Genomic DNA, 14,202 nt, shown 5'->3' on the forward strand with positions numbered 1-14,202 from the left:
TATTATTATTATTATTATTATTATTATTATTATTATTATTATTATTATTATTATTATTGTGTTTTGGACTGCCATGTGTACAATGCTCTTCGTATATGTAGGGACAACGAGTACGCTGGTAGAATCATTGTACAAGAAGAAAAAAAAAGAAAAGAAAAAAAAAAAAGAGTGGTGAAAGGACTCGCAGAGGCATCAACATTACAGTAGTAACAGGAAAACATCTGCGCTCTGGCTTACTTCGTAGAAGTGGTGTATTGCATTTCCCCTTTACTCAATATTCTCTACAGAGATATCTGTTTAGTGGGGGATGTCGCAAAGAGAGATGTTTTTTTCATTTGCAATTCTTTTTTTTTTCTTTCTTGTTTTGCTTGTTGACATCTTTGCTGTTTATCTCCACTTTAATATGGAGATATTACTTTTTCTGTTATTCCCTGGGAGATCTTTTTTCTTTATCTGTTTTCTTTTTTTTTGTTGTTGTTTTCCCTATTTCTGATATAAGTTTTAGAAGAAAAGATAATAAAGCAAAGAAGATAAGCGAGTCTATTTGCATTAGTGTAAATAGAGAAGAAGAGTATATATATATATATATAGACGTATATATATACTTGTATACATATATCCATACATATATTTAGATATATTTTTATCTATACAACGTGATCGACGTAAGAGCCCATACTTGCGGGGTATCAACATTTAGGAAGAAACAAAACAAAAAAAAACCAACAGGAAAAGAGAAGTACAGAGGAATATCAACAGAAACCAAAAAAAAGAATAAAAAGAAAAGAAAAAATAAGAAAAGATAGTGTGTAAACATATTTCATCATGAGAAAATCCATAACAGGAAAGACAGCACCAAAGAACATTTCTGTGTTTCTTCGAGTGCGTCCACCTGTTCCTCGTGAGGCGAAATGCACATTTAATAACATTTCATACGATGCCGAAGATCCCCGTAAAATCACTGTTGCGCGAAAGTCTGGACAAAAGACAATAGAAAAGACATTTGTATTCAATAAAGTATTTCAACCCAAAACATCTCAGAAAACTGTTTATGATGAATTCGCCCGTGGAGCTGTAGACGCGGCCTTTGATGGCCAACACGGTGTTCTCTTCGTGTATGGACAGACCGGATCGGGTAAGACGTACACGATGAGCAACGAAGATCCCGAAAACCCCGGTGTACTCCAGCAGGGGCTGCAGGAAGTGTGGAGACGTATTCACGAGGACACCGAGCACGAGTACACATGCAGTGTGAGTTACGTGCAGTTGTATAATGAGATCCTCACCGATCTGTTAGACGCACAGAAGGGCCGCGTGCGCATTCAACTCGGGCCGGAGGGGCGTGGAGATGTCGTGCTGGTCGCCGAGACCTCCGGACTCGGCATTGAAAAACAAGTGCAGACCTATGAGGAGACGATGGAGCTCTTCCGCATTGGCATGAGCCGCAAGGAGATGACGAGTACAATGATGAACAACACCAGTTCCCGCTCCCACACAATCTTCAGTTTCAACATCACACGAGCCACGAAAGTAAAGACCGTCACCGTCTCGGATGATGTGACGACAAACACAGCTCCGCCAACCATCGCGTTGGAGGGACGTCTGGTGATTTGTGATTTGGCGGGAAGTGAGCGGGTGAGCAAGACACAGGCCGAGGGAAAGACACTGGATGAGGCCACACACATCAACGGCAGTTTGCTGGTGCTTGGTAAAGTCGTCGCCGCACTCACGGAGAAGAATTCACAACACGCCCCATTCCGGGAATCGAAACTCACACGTATTCTGCAGTACTCTTTGCTTGGTAATGGCAACACCTCCATTGTGGTGAACTGCAGTCCGGCGGATGACTCCACAGAAGAGACGATGGGAGCCATTCTTTTTGGTCAGCGGGCAATTCAGATTAAACAGGAGGCTAAACGCCATGAGGTGTTGGATTACAAAGCCCTTTATCTTCAATTACTGGCAGAGTTGGATTCCAAGAATGATGGAACTCTCGAGAATGCACTTTCAGAGGAGCGGGAGGTGTATGAAGAGCGGATTCGTGCATTGGAGGATCGTGTGAAGATTCTCACCGCGGAGAATGATCTTTTACGGCAGGAAAGTGCCTCACTGAGTGGTGGGGGCGATGGAAATCCGGACACCACCAACACGGCCTGGCATACAATGAGCAAACAACTACGCAATACGCTTACCGAGCGGGATGAGAAGATACGCACTATTAATGATGAACGGTTCAAGTTAGCCATTCTACTTGCTGAGGAGAAGCGTACGGTATTTCGATTGGCCGAGAAGCTCCGGGCGACGATGATAAGATATCAGATGGAGTCCGATCGCTGGGTGCAGCGGATGGATGAACTCGGCACGGAACTCGCAAAGGTGAAGGGCACGGATTACATTGGATTTCAGCCCGCAGATGCCGCCGCGGAGAGTTCCACCTCTACACCCGTAACCCCACAGTATGCAGATCCTAATGGTATGTCTCAGACCACAGGCCATGAAGAGGTGTATTTACAAGAACAGTTAGAAAAGGCATATCAACGTATACGTTCTCTTAATCAAGAGCGTATAGACCTCATTGTTTATCAATCACGAGCGGAAAAGGCTATTCGTTTATTACATGCAGAGAAAACAGCTCTTACTAAGAAACTTTCGCAGGAAAAGGAGAAAGCGTGATAACTAGGGTCAAGGAGCTACATTACTGCTACCATATTGTCCCTAACGTCTTTCTTCTTTCTTATTGTTATTATTATCATTGCTGTTGTTGTTATTATTATTATTACTATTATTATTAGTTGTGTTCATTCTTTTTTCTTTTTACTGTTATTATCAATTCTTCCTTCAACGTCTTTTATGGGGTTGCATTCGCAGTGTTCTTCGCCTTTGTGGTGGTGTATGTAACCATTTTTTTTATTTTATTTACTCTATCTATTCGAGATTTCCGGTATACATACGTTACTGACAACCACTATATGATTTGTTGATGGCTTGTATAAGTGGTTTAACATTTATGAATACATCTTTATTCACTTTGATCTATTTTTTTTTTTTTCTTTTTCCCTTATTTAAGTTTATCTCTGGGTATGAGACCAAGAGAGAAAAAGAAAAGAACAACAAAAAAGAAAAAAGGTGAGAAGATAATTTATTAAAAACATTTGTTTATGGCCTCATTAAAGTTAGCGTCTGTCTTTGCAGTTGATTTGAACTGCCCGTCGTCCTCATTAGCAGTCGTCATTGATATATGCCGCCGCGCAGTAGAGACCGCAATGCTTCTCGCACCGCATGATGAGATGGGACTTGTTTTAACCGGTACAAACAGCATCAACACCGTTCATAGAAACAACAACAACAACAATGATAATGATAGTAATATGGATAGTAATAGTAACAAGAATGATACCTGTTGCAATCATTACATTTCTGTTCCATGTGCTCTTGCTGCGCCTACAGTGGACTTTTTAGAAGTGTTGAAACATATTGAAGAAGAACAACAACAACGACAACTAGAAGAAGAGGAAGAAAAAGAAAAGGAAAAACATGAGGTGGATTTCTTAGAAACGTTAAGAATATGTTTGCAAGTTATGCGTGAAAGGACAGAAAAAAAGCGCTATGAACGGATTATTTATCTATTTACAGACGCTCACATAGATGTGAAGGAAAAGTCTGATATTAATAACATTTTAGAGTCTTTTAAACAGCTTGATATATCCTTGGTGGTTGTAGGTATTAATTTTAGTGATATACACAACAACAACAACAATACAGATGATTATGAAGAAAAAGATAACGATACGGAGGATAGTAATATCTGTAGTTTAGAGCATCTCCCTGTTAAACAGCAGAATGAAAAGGTTCTACACATTATGTGTGATGCTATTGGGAATGACAGTGTAGTAGTCTGCTTAGAAGAGGCGCTGCAGAGTGTGATGAAACCCAATAGACGTAAAATTGCTCAGCGATCCCTATTGAAAGTTACTCTCACTGTTGGGGATGTGCGTTTAGCCACGCAGTTCTACACAAAAACACGTGAAGAGCGACTGCCAGCACTGAAACGCACAACAGCAGAGGGATTGGAAGTGGGTGTAAGAACACTTTATTTGGGTTTAAGTGAAGATAATACCACACCATCGCCGCCACTACTTCAACAGAAAGATGTCATTAAGGGATTTCGTTATGGACGAACTCTTATTGCGTGTGGTGGAATAACAACATCATCATCAACAGAAACAACAACAACAACAAAGGAGGAATCATTAAAACTTAACGGCACACGATCACTAGAGGCTCTTGGTTTTGTTCCTTTAAAGCAAGTTCCACCATATGTGCTGATGGGTGGAGTTAACGTCATCACACCCCTTGCGGATGATAAGATTGGGGCTAAAGGATTTCGTAGTATTGTGCAGGCAATGGTGGCATTAGATCAGGCGATGATTGTGCGTTTTGTGCGTACACGTGATGCCAATCCCGTTCTTGGACTTTGCGTAGCCTCACAGAGTGAAAAACGAGATGTTTTGTTTTTTTCTCCACTGCCGTATGCTGAAGAAGTACGATCCTTCACCTTTTCAAACTTTGAGGATGTCTGCTGTACAGATGAGGAGGAGAAACTTATCGCCTCTTTAGTGGAGGACATGACTGTTGATAAATCTGTATTTCGTCCTCGAGAGACATTCAACCCCGTACTGCAGCAGTTTAATGATATGCTGCGTATAAAGTTACGTGCTTGTGTAGATAAGGGTAGAAGTGAAGGGAAAGAAACAGCAATAGAAGAAGAAAAAGAAAAAGAAGAAGAAGAAGAGGTATCACTATTGGATCATCTGCGGGCCACCTCTACAGTATTTGGTTCATCAGGGAATAGACTAGAGGAGCTTCTTTCAAGTGTCCAATCTAAATTAAAAACATGTAGTAATACCTTTGTTTTTGAGGCCAATGAAAATAATAATAATAATAATAACAGTAAGAGTATCCATAGTTTTGAAGCTGTTCGAAAAGCATTTGCTTTAAAAAGAAAAGATGAGTTTCATTCACATACTAATGCCTCTGATGTTGTGGAGGATACATCAACACAAACTCCATCCACAGTTGCTGCTGCTGTGGTTGTTGGTACTTCTTCTTCTTCTTCTTACACAACAGATGCTGCAGTAAAGCGGATGGGTGGTAGTGTTAGTTCCTCTGTGGCAACAGTGGCTGCTGATACTTCCTCCTTTAAAGATACTATTAAATCCACTGTTGATTCTATCCATCTGCATGTAACTACAGTGGATCCGATTGGCACTTTTCAACAAATGCTGCAATCTCATGATGTTATTGTGGTGCAGCGTGCGGTGGATGAACTTGCTGAGGTGATATTTAAATTACTGCGGCATAGTGTAAAAGATGCCCAATACACGAAGTGCGTGAATTGTGTTGAACTTCTCCGTCAGCACTGTTTGGCGACGGGTGAAGCGAACTACTTTAATAACTTTATGTTGAGATTGATGCTCATATCATATGAGTTAGGCCACAAGACCTTCTGGACATCTGTTGTTCTTGCAGAGCGTGGTATTCGCCTGATAACACGGTGTGAGTGCCCAAAGAGTACAATTGAAAATGAAGCAGCGGCCATTGCTTTTATCTCGCAAGATCGTAGTATTCCAAATCCGATATTGGAGGAAAATTGCAATGATGACGTGTTGGAGATGATTGTCTGATATAAACCTTTCACAATTGTTTTTTCTTTCTTTGTTAATTGACTTAACATTAGTTTATATATATATATATATATATATATATATATCTTTTTCACTCACTCTCTTTGATTCTTTCTTTCTCTCACCCGCTTAACACGACTGGCGATGACACAAGTCTTAAATATATATATATATATATATATGTACGTCTGACACAATGCAAGACATTCTGTTCTTTTTCTTTTTTTCCTTTTCTTTATGTTTATTCCCACCCACCCATCTCATCTATTTCGCACGTACATACATACATACTAACCAATAGAGAGAACTACATACACAACTAAATACAGTTAAGCAAAGGTGAGTCTACGGCGATGAGCGAAGCGGAGGCGCGGCTGCTCGCGCTGCTCGACAACAATAATCAAAACAAAGCCGACATCACAGCACTACAGGAGGCGTGTGTGCGGGTGCCGTTCGTGTCGGCGCGACTCACCGGCGGCCGGCGGCTGCGACTTTACACCGGTCTTCTTCTTGACAATCCCCAACCTAATGAGGAAGAAGAAGGAGGAAAAGAGAAAGAGGAAAAGAATACTTCTACTGAAGAAAAAGAAGAAAAGCCAACGAACACTTCCACTGGAGAAGAAGAAGAAGAAGGAGAACAAAATAAACTTCTCCATCGCCTGCGTGAGTCTTTCCATGGGATTCCCGGAGCCCCCAATGATGCTGAGTTGAAGGAATTCATTAACCGCTTTACCAGTGAGACAGGTTGTAGCTTTAGTGAGGAGTTCACGGCTATTGCCACCACGCTAGCAAGAGTAATTGCCGATGCGGAATTGCCAACATCTAAAGAGAATCTGCAGTTTCTCTACAAACTTCTAAATGCATTACAAAAAGACTTTGTAGTACCTAATACTTCGCATGTTTATGATGCTTCTCTCATTTCTATTTTTCGTCTCTTGTTGCAATATCATGATCCCCATCTTTCACTTCATTTTGATCGACATTTGGTCAATATTGGTAAATTTATGCTTAATTGGGTACGTTCACTCTTTGTTGTTAATAATAACTATAAGGAGGCTATTTGTATGTGGGACTGGATACTTATTGTGGGTGATCCAACACTTACTGTGTACTTTGCCGTTGCTTACCTGGTTGCACACCGTCAACACTTCCTAGCATTAAAAACAGAGGAAACTATTACACAAGCATTAACTTCACTTACCTTTGTTTTGCCTGCGAGCAAAGAGGAAACTGTAGACCCTGGTTTACACGATGGACGACCGGTTTCTTTTGTTTCCTTGAGATCTGGAAAGTCACTTGCACAAAATGCGGATATTGCATTCCGAAATACTCCACGTGCCACTCAACGCATAATTGATTCTATGTTGTTTCCTGGAGATTGCAGAATAAATAAAGAACCAGAAGCTTTAGCTCAGTACTATGCTTCTTTTACTGCTTTACCGCTTGAACGCCCTGATTTTGCGGAGTCTTTTGCAGTCAAAGAGACAGTTGAGGATGATTCTCCTGCTATAGGTTATATTGTGGTGGACTGCCGTGCCCGCGAGAGTTATGATTTCGCCAGACTACCAGGTTCCATATTTGTAGGTGAAACTGTTGGCTTTGATAGTGAAAAATTTGATAAGGTGGCAGCAATGCTGAAAGATGTACGGGGAGCTCATTTATGTATTTTCGGTACTGGACGTCCCATTACGGAAGAACTGAATTTATTGAAAGTTTTATCTCTTCATCTTGCGCAGTGTGGATTTCCGTACATCAGCATTGGTGGATTTCGTGCCATTGTCCCTCTCATTAAGGCAAAGACGATCACGATTGCCCGCACAACCACCGAAGATGTCGTCTGGGAACATCTTGACCGCCCTGTAGAGGCGCTGCGGAATGGTCTGGAGGCGCTGGTCTCGCAGATTGACAGAGAGGAGGCCCGTCGAAAGGCGGCGGAGATAAAAAATAAAGCAAAGGACGGTGTAATGGCCGCAAAATCTTGGGGATTGAATGTTATGCAGCGAGTTAGTGAACGACTGTCGGCAGGCAGTGCAGCTTCAGCAGGGAATGCCGCTAGGACTAATACCAATACAACAACAACAGCTACTTCCACTGCTATGAAAGAAGAAAAGGAGGAAGGAATGGGATTAACTACTAGTACGGGAACTCGAAATAAACAATTCCCCCGAAGTGTGGAAATGACCTCTAGACAACAACCTTTTTCTTTGGGCATTGATGATGACGAGGAAGATGACTTTGGCCTCATAAGTGCACCAGTCTATACTGGTATCACTACTACGCAAAAGGATGATAAACCAGTTGTAAAAGGGACCGTTATTAATAAAACATCACCCACTATTACAACTGCTCCTGCCACGGGAGTTGATTCACCTTCTGGAGTTCCTCAATTAACGAGAGATATTCTTACGGAAATGGATGAAGAGTTCGATAAACTTTTTGGTGATGTGGAATCACCATCACAGCAGCAAACACAGGGAAAGGAGAAACAAGGAAAAGAACCTGAAATTTCATCACACACAGATAAAAAAGAGGAAAAAGAAACTGTTTCTGCAACAGTAGATACTCCTAATCCCACCGCTAACGATTCTACTACAGCAGCCACATCAGCCGAAGATAAAGAGAAGGGTGTTGACTCTGCTACTGTACCCATGTAGCCTAGGATTTTCCGTTTTTTTTTTCTTTTTACGTTTTATATGTGTTGGATCTCGTATTTCTCAGTCTTGCTTTTTTTTTTTCTTCCAAGATGACATTTAGGTATTCCTTTTTTTTTTTTTTTTGGTGTCCTCATTTTCCTTTCCCTTTTTTCGTATTTCTTTCACTCATTCGCATTTATGACTTGATACTCAAACGTGTAGTTCCTCTGTAACGCTGCCCCCTTTTTCCCATTATTATTATTATTATTATCTCGGTAAGGTACATATATATATATATACTTGGGCTTACTCAAGTGATGAAAAAAGATCGTTTGCTAACCTTGACGGCACTTATTGTGGTGGGTATAATGTGCAGTATGCCGTTTATAAACTCTAGAGGCCGTAAAGTGCAGAATGAAAAACCGCATGGTAAAAGCTCAGGATTTATGACAAATTATGCATCTGCTTATCTGGGTGCCACTCTAACAGATTTTAGTCATGCATGTAAAGGTGCATCATCCGTATTAAATGATGATTCAGAGAAATATATGATATGTTCCTGTAAAGCACGACGAAAACTTTTCACTGTTCAATTAATTCGTGAGATTGAGGTTCGCATTGTAACATTAGTTTACCTTGAACATTTTAGTGCCAGTGTGAAGAATTTCACGTTACTAGGAAGTAGAAAGTACCCTACAAATGAGTGGCGTGTGCTTGGGAGATTTGAAACGGGTCCGTGGCGAGGGGCGCAGCAGTTTGAAGTCTCCCCACAGCCACCTGTGCGATTTGTTCGTCTTTTGTGGGCAACTTCAAACAGTGATGACTCGTGGTGTACACTGACATCATTTAAAGTGTTTGGTGTAGATGTGTTGGAGACACTAACAGAGGACTACGCCGTAGATGAGACGGATGCGTCTTATCACTCCGCAGAGATGATGTTACCAGCACCTCCGGTAGTTGTAATGCCGGTTCCATCTACTCATGTTAATACAGATTTAAACACTGATACATCAAAAGAACAGGAAGAGCATAGAGGTAAAGGAGGAAAAACAAGAGGAAGAGCGAATTTAACAAATTTAATTCATCAAGTAGATGAAGTTGTAGAAGGAAGAAAATGGGGTAATAGTGGAAGTATTGGTGATAACACTGTTAGTGGTTATAGTAATAGTGATAATGGTAAAAACAGGAAAAGTAACGGTAGTAACGTTTACAAGAGTATTAATTTGAGTACTTTATTGTACTGTAATTACGATGAGTTTACAGATACTAACTCTACAAAATGTTTACCAGAAGAACGCCGTATATATGAACTTCGTTCTATGTGTATGTGCCCTTCCAAAACAGTAGCCACTAGCAAGTCGATACCTTCTTCCAAGTCGTACTATGGAGGGGCGGCATTGCAGATTCTTGCACAGATGAGCAAACAACTTAAAGCTTTACAGCAGGAACTAGATGAATCCCAAGTACAACAAAAGGAATTAAGAGAAAAATTATCATATACAGAGGAATCACTAGGACTTATTGGTACTCATCTTCGTGATACAGTAAAGGTTACTTCTGAATACCGTGATAGGTTGATTGAATTAATGAGGGAAATGGATATGATGAAGTCTCGCCTAGCAATGCTTTCAGAATTTCAAAGACCAAATAATGGAAGTGTATCATTGTGGTTGTGGCTACTCTTCTCTAATATATTGGCGATTGTGGCCTTTATTGCTGTATGTTTTGCTGCACACCAAAATAATTCATCTGTTGCCCAGCATTTAAGAAATCTTTCACCTCGGGGATAATGTGATTCTCCCTTTCTGAACCCAGTCTCTTCTTTACGTATAACCTCCGCCCCCCTCTACTCAAAAAGACGTACCTTTGCTCTTTTCTACTTTTTTTTCTTTGAGATTTTTACTTTTATTTGATTTTTTTTTTCTTTTGGCGTTATGTATTTTCTTCCGTTTTTTTTTTTTTTTTTTTTTTTTTTTTGAGAAATATCGGGTTTATGTCTTTTTTTTCTTCTTCTTCTTTTTTGACTTTTTTTTTTATCGTCTTTGGCACAAGAAGTGAAATATACTGTCAGCATCGAATAATAAGAAAGAGTCAAATCAATATATTTGATTCTGTTGGCGGGAAACCGAAGAAAACAAAAAGAACCTTATCAAACGTTGTTTCCTTCATTACAGGTATTAATACATATATATATTACTTTGGTACACCTTACCATAGAGAAGTACAGCCACTATATATATTTTTTTTTTCCTCTCTCTCTCTCTCTCTCTCGCTCTAATTACAAATGCAGCAGAGAGTTCTTATCGTTACACCAGTGGCTTTGTTTGAAGTTGTGGATGGTAAAACAGTGGAGCGAGGAAACTGTGCTTGTGCCATTGTAGGACTTCCATCTGATCGGCCAAAGTACAGTTTGGTCTGTTATAATGAACGTCGTGAAACACTTTGTGTTGGATCTCTTTCATCCAATAATGAACAGAGTATTCAATTTGAGTTGCAGGTTAGCATGTATGCAAGTTTTCGCGATAACATGGGAAAACGTTGGAGTTTTATGTTTCTTAAAGATTCTCATATAGACTCATTTTTAGCGGCATTAGGTATCGCATGCTATGCTCTTTCAGGGCAGCCTGCCAATACTACTGTGATTAGCGATTTTGCACCATCAACTGGAGAATTACGATTAGGATTAGAACATCGTGTGAAGGTGCGATATTCTGCCTTTGCTGTTCGAAAGAATGATTCGTTACTACAACTTGGTGAATTATTAGAAACAAATGGTGATAGACCATATAGTTTTCAACCAGTACAGTCCTTCATGTCACTTCATACAGAGTCGAAAGGGTTTGAGTCTAGTGTACTAGGTATGATGGAAGATTCTAGGCGTACCGTCGTTGTGCCAGCCACACTCCCACGATCTGGAAAACATTTATACGGTAATGATTGTGTGGCTTTTGTTGTGCAAGTAGTTCGTATTATCCATGTTGATGCCCCAATAACAGATAGTTCGAGGGTGCCAACAGTTTTCGCAGAAGATGATAACAACAAGATAAACAATAATGCACTTATTTTAGCTTCTCAAGAAGCCTTAACAAGTGCTTCTCATAAAATGGATTCCAATGGTACAAAGATTGTTGTACTCCACAGTGAGGGTCGTGAGTCGGCAGTATCTGGTACCGATAAGTTTCTTAATCCCATGTTTGGTGGGGAGGGTAGTGGAATTCCTACAGAGCACATGACACTCATTCAAAAACTTGGAGCCCAAGTGAATAATGCGACAACGAGTGCCCGTGATATCCGCGATGTTGCGATTGGAGTGGCTGGGGAGTGGAAGCAGAGCGTGAGCCGCCCGACGCCGTCGTCGCTGACGGATGCGGCGCTTGAGGCCTCCGTGAAGGAGTTGATTGCGGAGAAGCAGCGGGTGGTGGAGGAGATTGGCCGCCGCGACGAGTTGCTGCGGGCGGTGGATGCGCGGAACCGCGAGCTGCAGAAGCGCCTCGACGCGGCCGCGCTGGTCTCGCAGCAGTTGTTGGACGAACGCAGCGACGCGGCCCGCACGGCGTCGGAGGCGCGACTCGCCGGCGACCGTCAACTTCTGCGGCTGCAGGAGGCGCTGCGGGCGGCCGCGGCGGAGCGGGACGACATCGCCCGGCACCTCCAAACCGTCAAGAAACTTCTCGCCGCCGCCGACGACGAAATGCGGGCCGTGCGGACAAACGCCGACGCCCGCCGCCTGCAGGCCGACGCGATCGCCCACCGCAACGCGGAGGTGCGGGAGGCCCTCGCGGCCGCGCGGCAGCGGCGAACGGCACTCGGCGCGAAGGCAGACGCCCTGCGGGATGCGATCGCCGCCGCCACCGAAGAGGCACACGTGCGGGCTGCGCAGTTGAATGATCTCCGACGGACCGCAGAGGCGCAGCGCACACAGCACGCACAGTTGATGGAAGATGAAAGACAAAGGCGTGGATTCGAACAACATCAGCTCCGAGATGAGATTGTGGTAGAACTACAGGGACGTGAAGACGCCTTTCGCGCAGATCGTGCACGTGTAGCGGAAGAGAATTTCGCACGTGGACGTGCTGCCGGACGTGAAATTGGCAGACAAGAAGCACAAGTAGACGTTGCGGCACAGTTGGATGAACTCCGCTTAGACGTACAACGTGCCCTAACGGAACTTGATGCATGCAAAACCGATTTGCGTCGCGTTACGGAGAACGCTATGACACACAATCGTATACTCGGTACAAAGGTAGCATCACTCAAGAAGGATATGTATGAGGAAACACGCAAGCGAGTACGACTTGAGTTTCAGCTTGGTAATACACGAACAAAAGTTCGATGTGCACAGGATAGTATTATGGTAGCTTTCACAGATGCTGTGCGTAGACTACGAATGCCCGTAAAGCCAGAGGATCTGTTAAAACTCCTGGATGCCCTTAAGGAACGACGGAAGCTTGACTTTAGCTTTGAAGAGAAAACACTTGCAGAGGAGACTCAGGCAGTGAGGCTGCGGCGGATTGGTTGGATCGAAGAAGAGATGCTATCTCTCTACAGTAACAGTATGGAGTCTTTGTATCGTGCTTGGGTAGAACCACTGATGGCGGAACATCAAGCTACCGTACAGATTGTAAGAGATTTATGGTTAAATCGAGATGGTGCGGCACACTATGAACTCAATGTTGCTGAAACACGTGAACGATTTGAAATTGTTCAGCAGATGGAAAAGTTTTTTGAGTCCCTATCAAATTTCTTTAAAAATCAGATGGATCAACGGTGTAAACTTCTCTCTGAAGCAGAGGCTGGTTTTACTGCACTACTAGAAGAGTACACTGAACTAATGGCGCAACTCACTCTGTGGAGTCAGGCTGAACTACAGGCAAGAGAACAATTGCGTAATGAGTGCATCGCAGCTCTCGCTGCTGTAGAAGCAGAAGAAGCGGATGATTTCCGTCGTCTCATGAAGGAAGCATTTGCTGATGTGAATGCGGCAGATCAGGATGCTATTATGGAATCTGAAGAAGGTGCGAGGGCTACCATTGACGCTGATCAGCTTGCAGAGTACACAGGTTTACTCTTTGATTATAATGCCGGCATGACGGCGCTGGAGCGTGCGGCTGCTGTTGCGGCAGCGGTGGTGAAACAACAAGGCGATCTCATGAATTTATGTTTGGAGTCCCGGGAGAATATTATTGCGGAAGAGCAGGACTCTTTTAAGGTCATCACGAATGAGTACATCTCAGAACGACCCGTAGTGGCACCACCAGTAGATACTAAAGAAGAAAAAGAAGAGATAGATCGTAACACGTTGAATATTCCTTCTCTCTCAGTGAAGAAGACCGCAACTCCAGTTAGTGCAGATATCGCATCATCATCATCATCACCAGAGCAGCAAGATAAACAACCACAACAACAAGAAGAAAAAGATAAAGAGAAAAAACAGGAACAGAGTGAACAGATTGTGTCGTTGAGGAGCAATAACGGTAATGATAACACGAGTGAAGACAGTAGCGACGTGATTGGTCCCATACAACCCGTAAAGGCCCCACCACCGCGTCCAAAACCATCCACAAAGAAATCTAATCTTTTTGAATCTTCCAGCGAGAGTGAAGAAGATACAAAACCGGTGGCATTAGTACGAAAAAACATTTCTACTAGACCTTTACCACCACCAAAATCAAAGCTGTTTGACAGCACAGATAGCGACTCCTAAGTGAAGTAAAACGTACGGCATAAAATTACAGTGATAGTACAAGAAAAAAAAAAAAAAAAACAGTTGTTTCTGTCTTTATATATATATATGTGTGCGTGTGTTGTAAAAGTTTTTTCTCTTTCTTTCCCATGAGTTTATGAAGGAACGAAATAGAAAGAAGAAGAAGGGGGAAAAAAGGAGG

The 14,202-nt window shown here is 42.3% G+C and overlaps 5 protein-coding genes across 5 annotated transcripts; all 5 read left to right on the top strand.

Annotated features, from left to right (window-relative positions):
• Positions 1–825: 825 nt before the first annotated feature.
• Positions 826–2,673, top strand: TM35_000074760 (putative kinesin; the record flags this gene model as incomplete). The annotated part of the gene is made up of 1 exon (XM_029023922.1): positions 826–2,673. The coding sequence occupies one exon, from the start codon at positions 826–828 to the stop codon at positions 2,671–2,673; it is 1,848 nt and encodes a 615-aa protein (XP_028885118.1).
• Positions 2,674–3,158: 485 nt separating this feature from the next.
• Positions 3,159–5,684, top strand: TM35_000074770 (putative KU80 protein; the record flags this gene model as incomplete). Its single annotated transcript, XM_029023923.1, has 1 exon — positions 3,159–5,684. The coding sequence occupies one exon, from the start codon at positions 3,159–3,161 to the stop codon at positions 5,682–5,684; it is 2,526 nt and encodes an 841-aa protein (XP_028885119.1).
• A 353-nt stretch (positions 5,685–6,037) lies between these two features.
• TM35_000074780 (uncharacterized protein) lies at positions 6,038–8,338 on the top strand (the record flags this gene model as incomplete). Its single annotated transcript, XM_029023924.1, has 1 exon — positions 6,038–8,338. One exon carries the CDS (start codon positions 6,038–6,040, stop codon positions 8,336–8,338), a length of 2,301 nt encoding a protein of 766 aa, XP_028885120.1.
• Positions 8,339–8,634: 296 nt separating this feature from the next.
• Positions 8,635–10,107, top strand: TM35_000074790 (uncharacterized protein; the record flags this gene model as incomplete). The annotated part of the gene is made up of 1 exon (XM_029023925.1): positions 8,635–10,107. The coding sequence occupies one exon, from the start codon at positions 8,635–8,637 to the stop codon at positions 10,105–10,107; it is 1,473 nt and encodes a 490-aa protein (XP_028885121.1).
• A 494-nt stretch (positions 10,108–10,601) lies between these two features.
• On the top strand, positions 10,602–14,021 carry TM35_000074800 (uncharacterized protein; the record flags this gene model as incomplete). The annotated part of the gene is made up of 1 exon (XM_029023926.1): positions 10,602–14,021. The coding sequence occupies one exon, from the start codon at positions 10,602–10,604 to the stop codon at positions 14,019–14,021; it is 3,420 nt and encodes a 1,139-aa protein (XP_028885122.1).
• Positions 14,022–14,202: the final 181 nt, after the last annotated feature.

Source organism: Trypanosoma theileri (genome assembly GCF_002087225.1).
Source record: "Trypanosoma theileri isolate Edinburgh chromosome Unknown TM35_Tth_7_V1, whole genome shotgun sequence".
NCBI classification, from domain to species: Eukaryota; Euglenozoa; class Kinetoplastea; order Trypanosomatida; family Trypanosomatidae; genus Trypanosoma; species Trypanosoma theileri.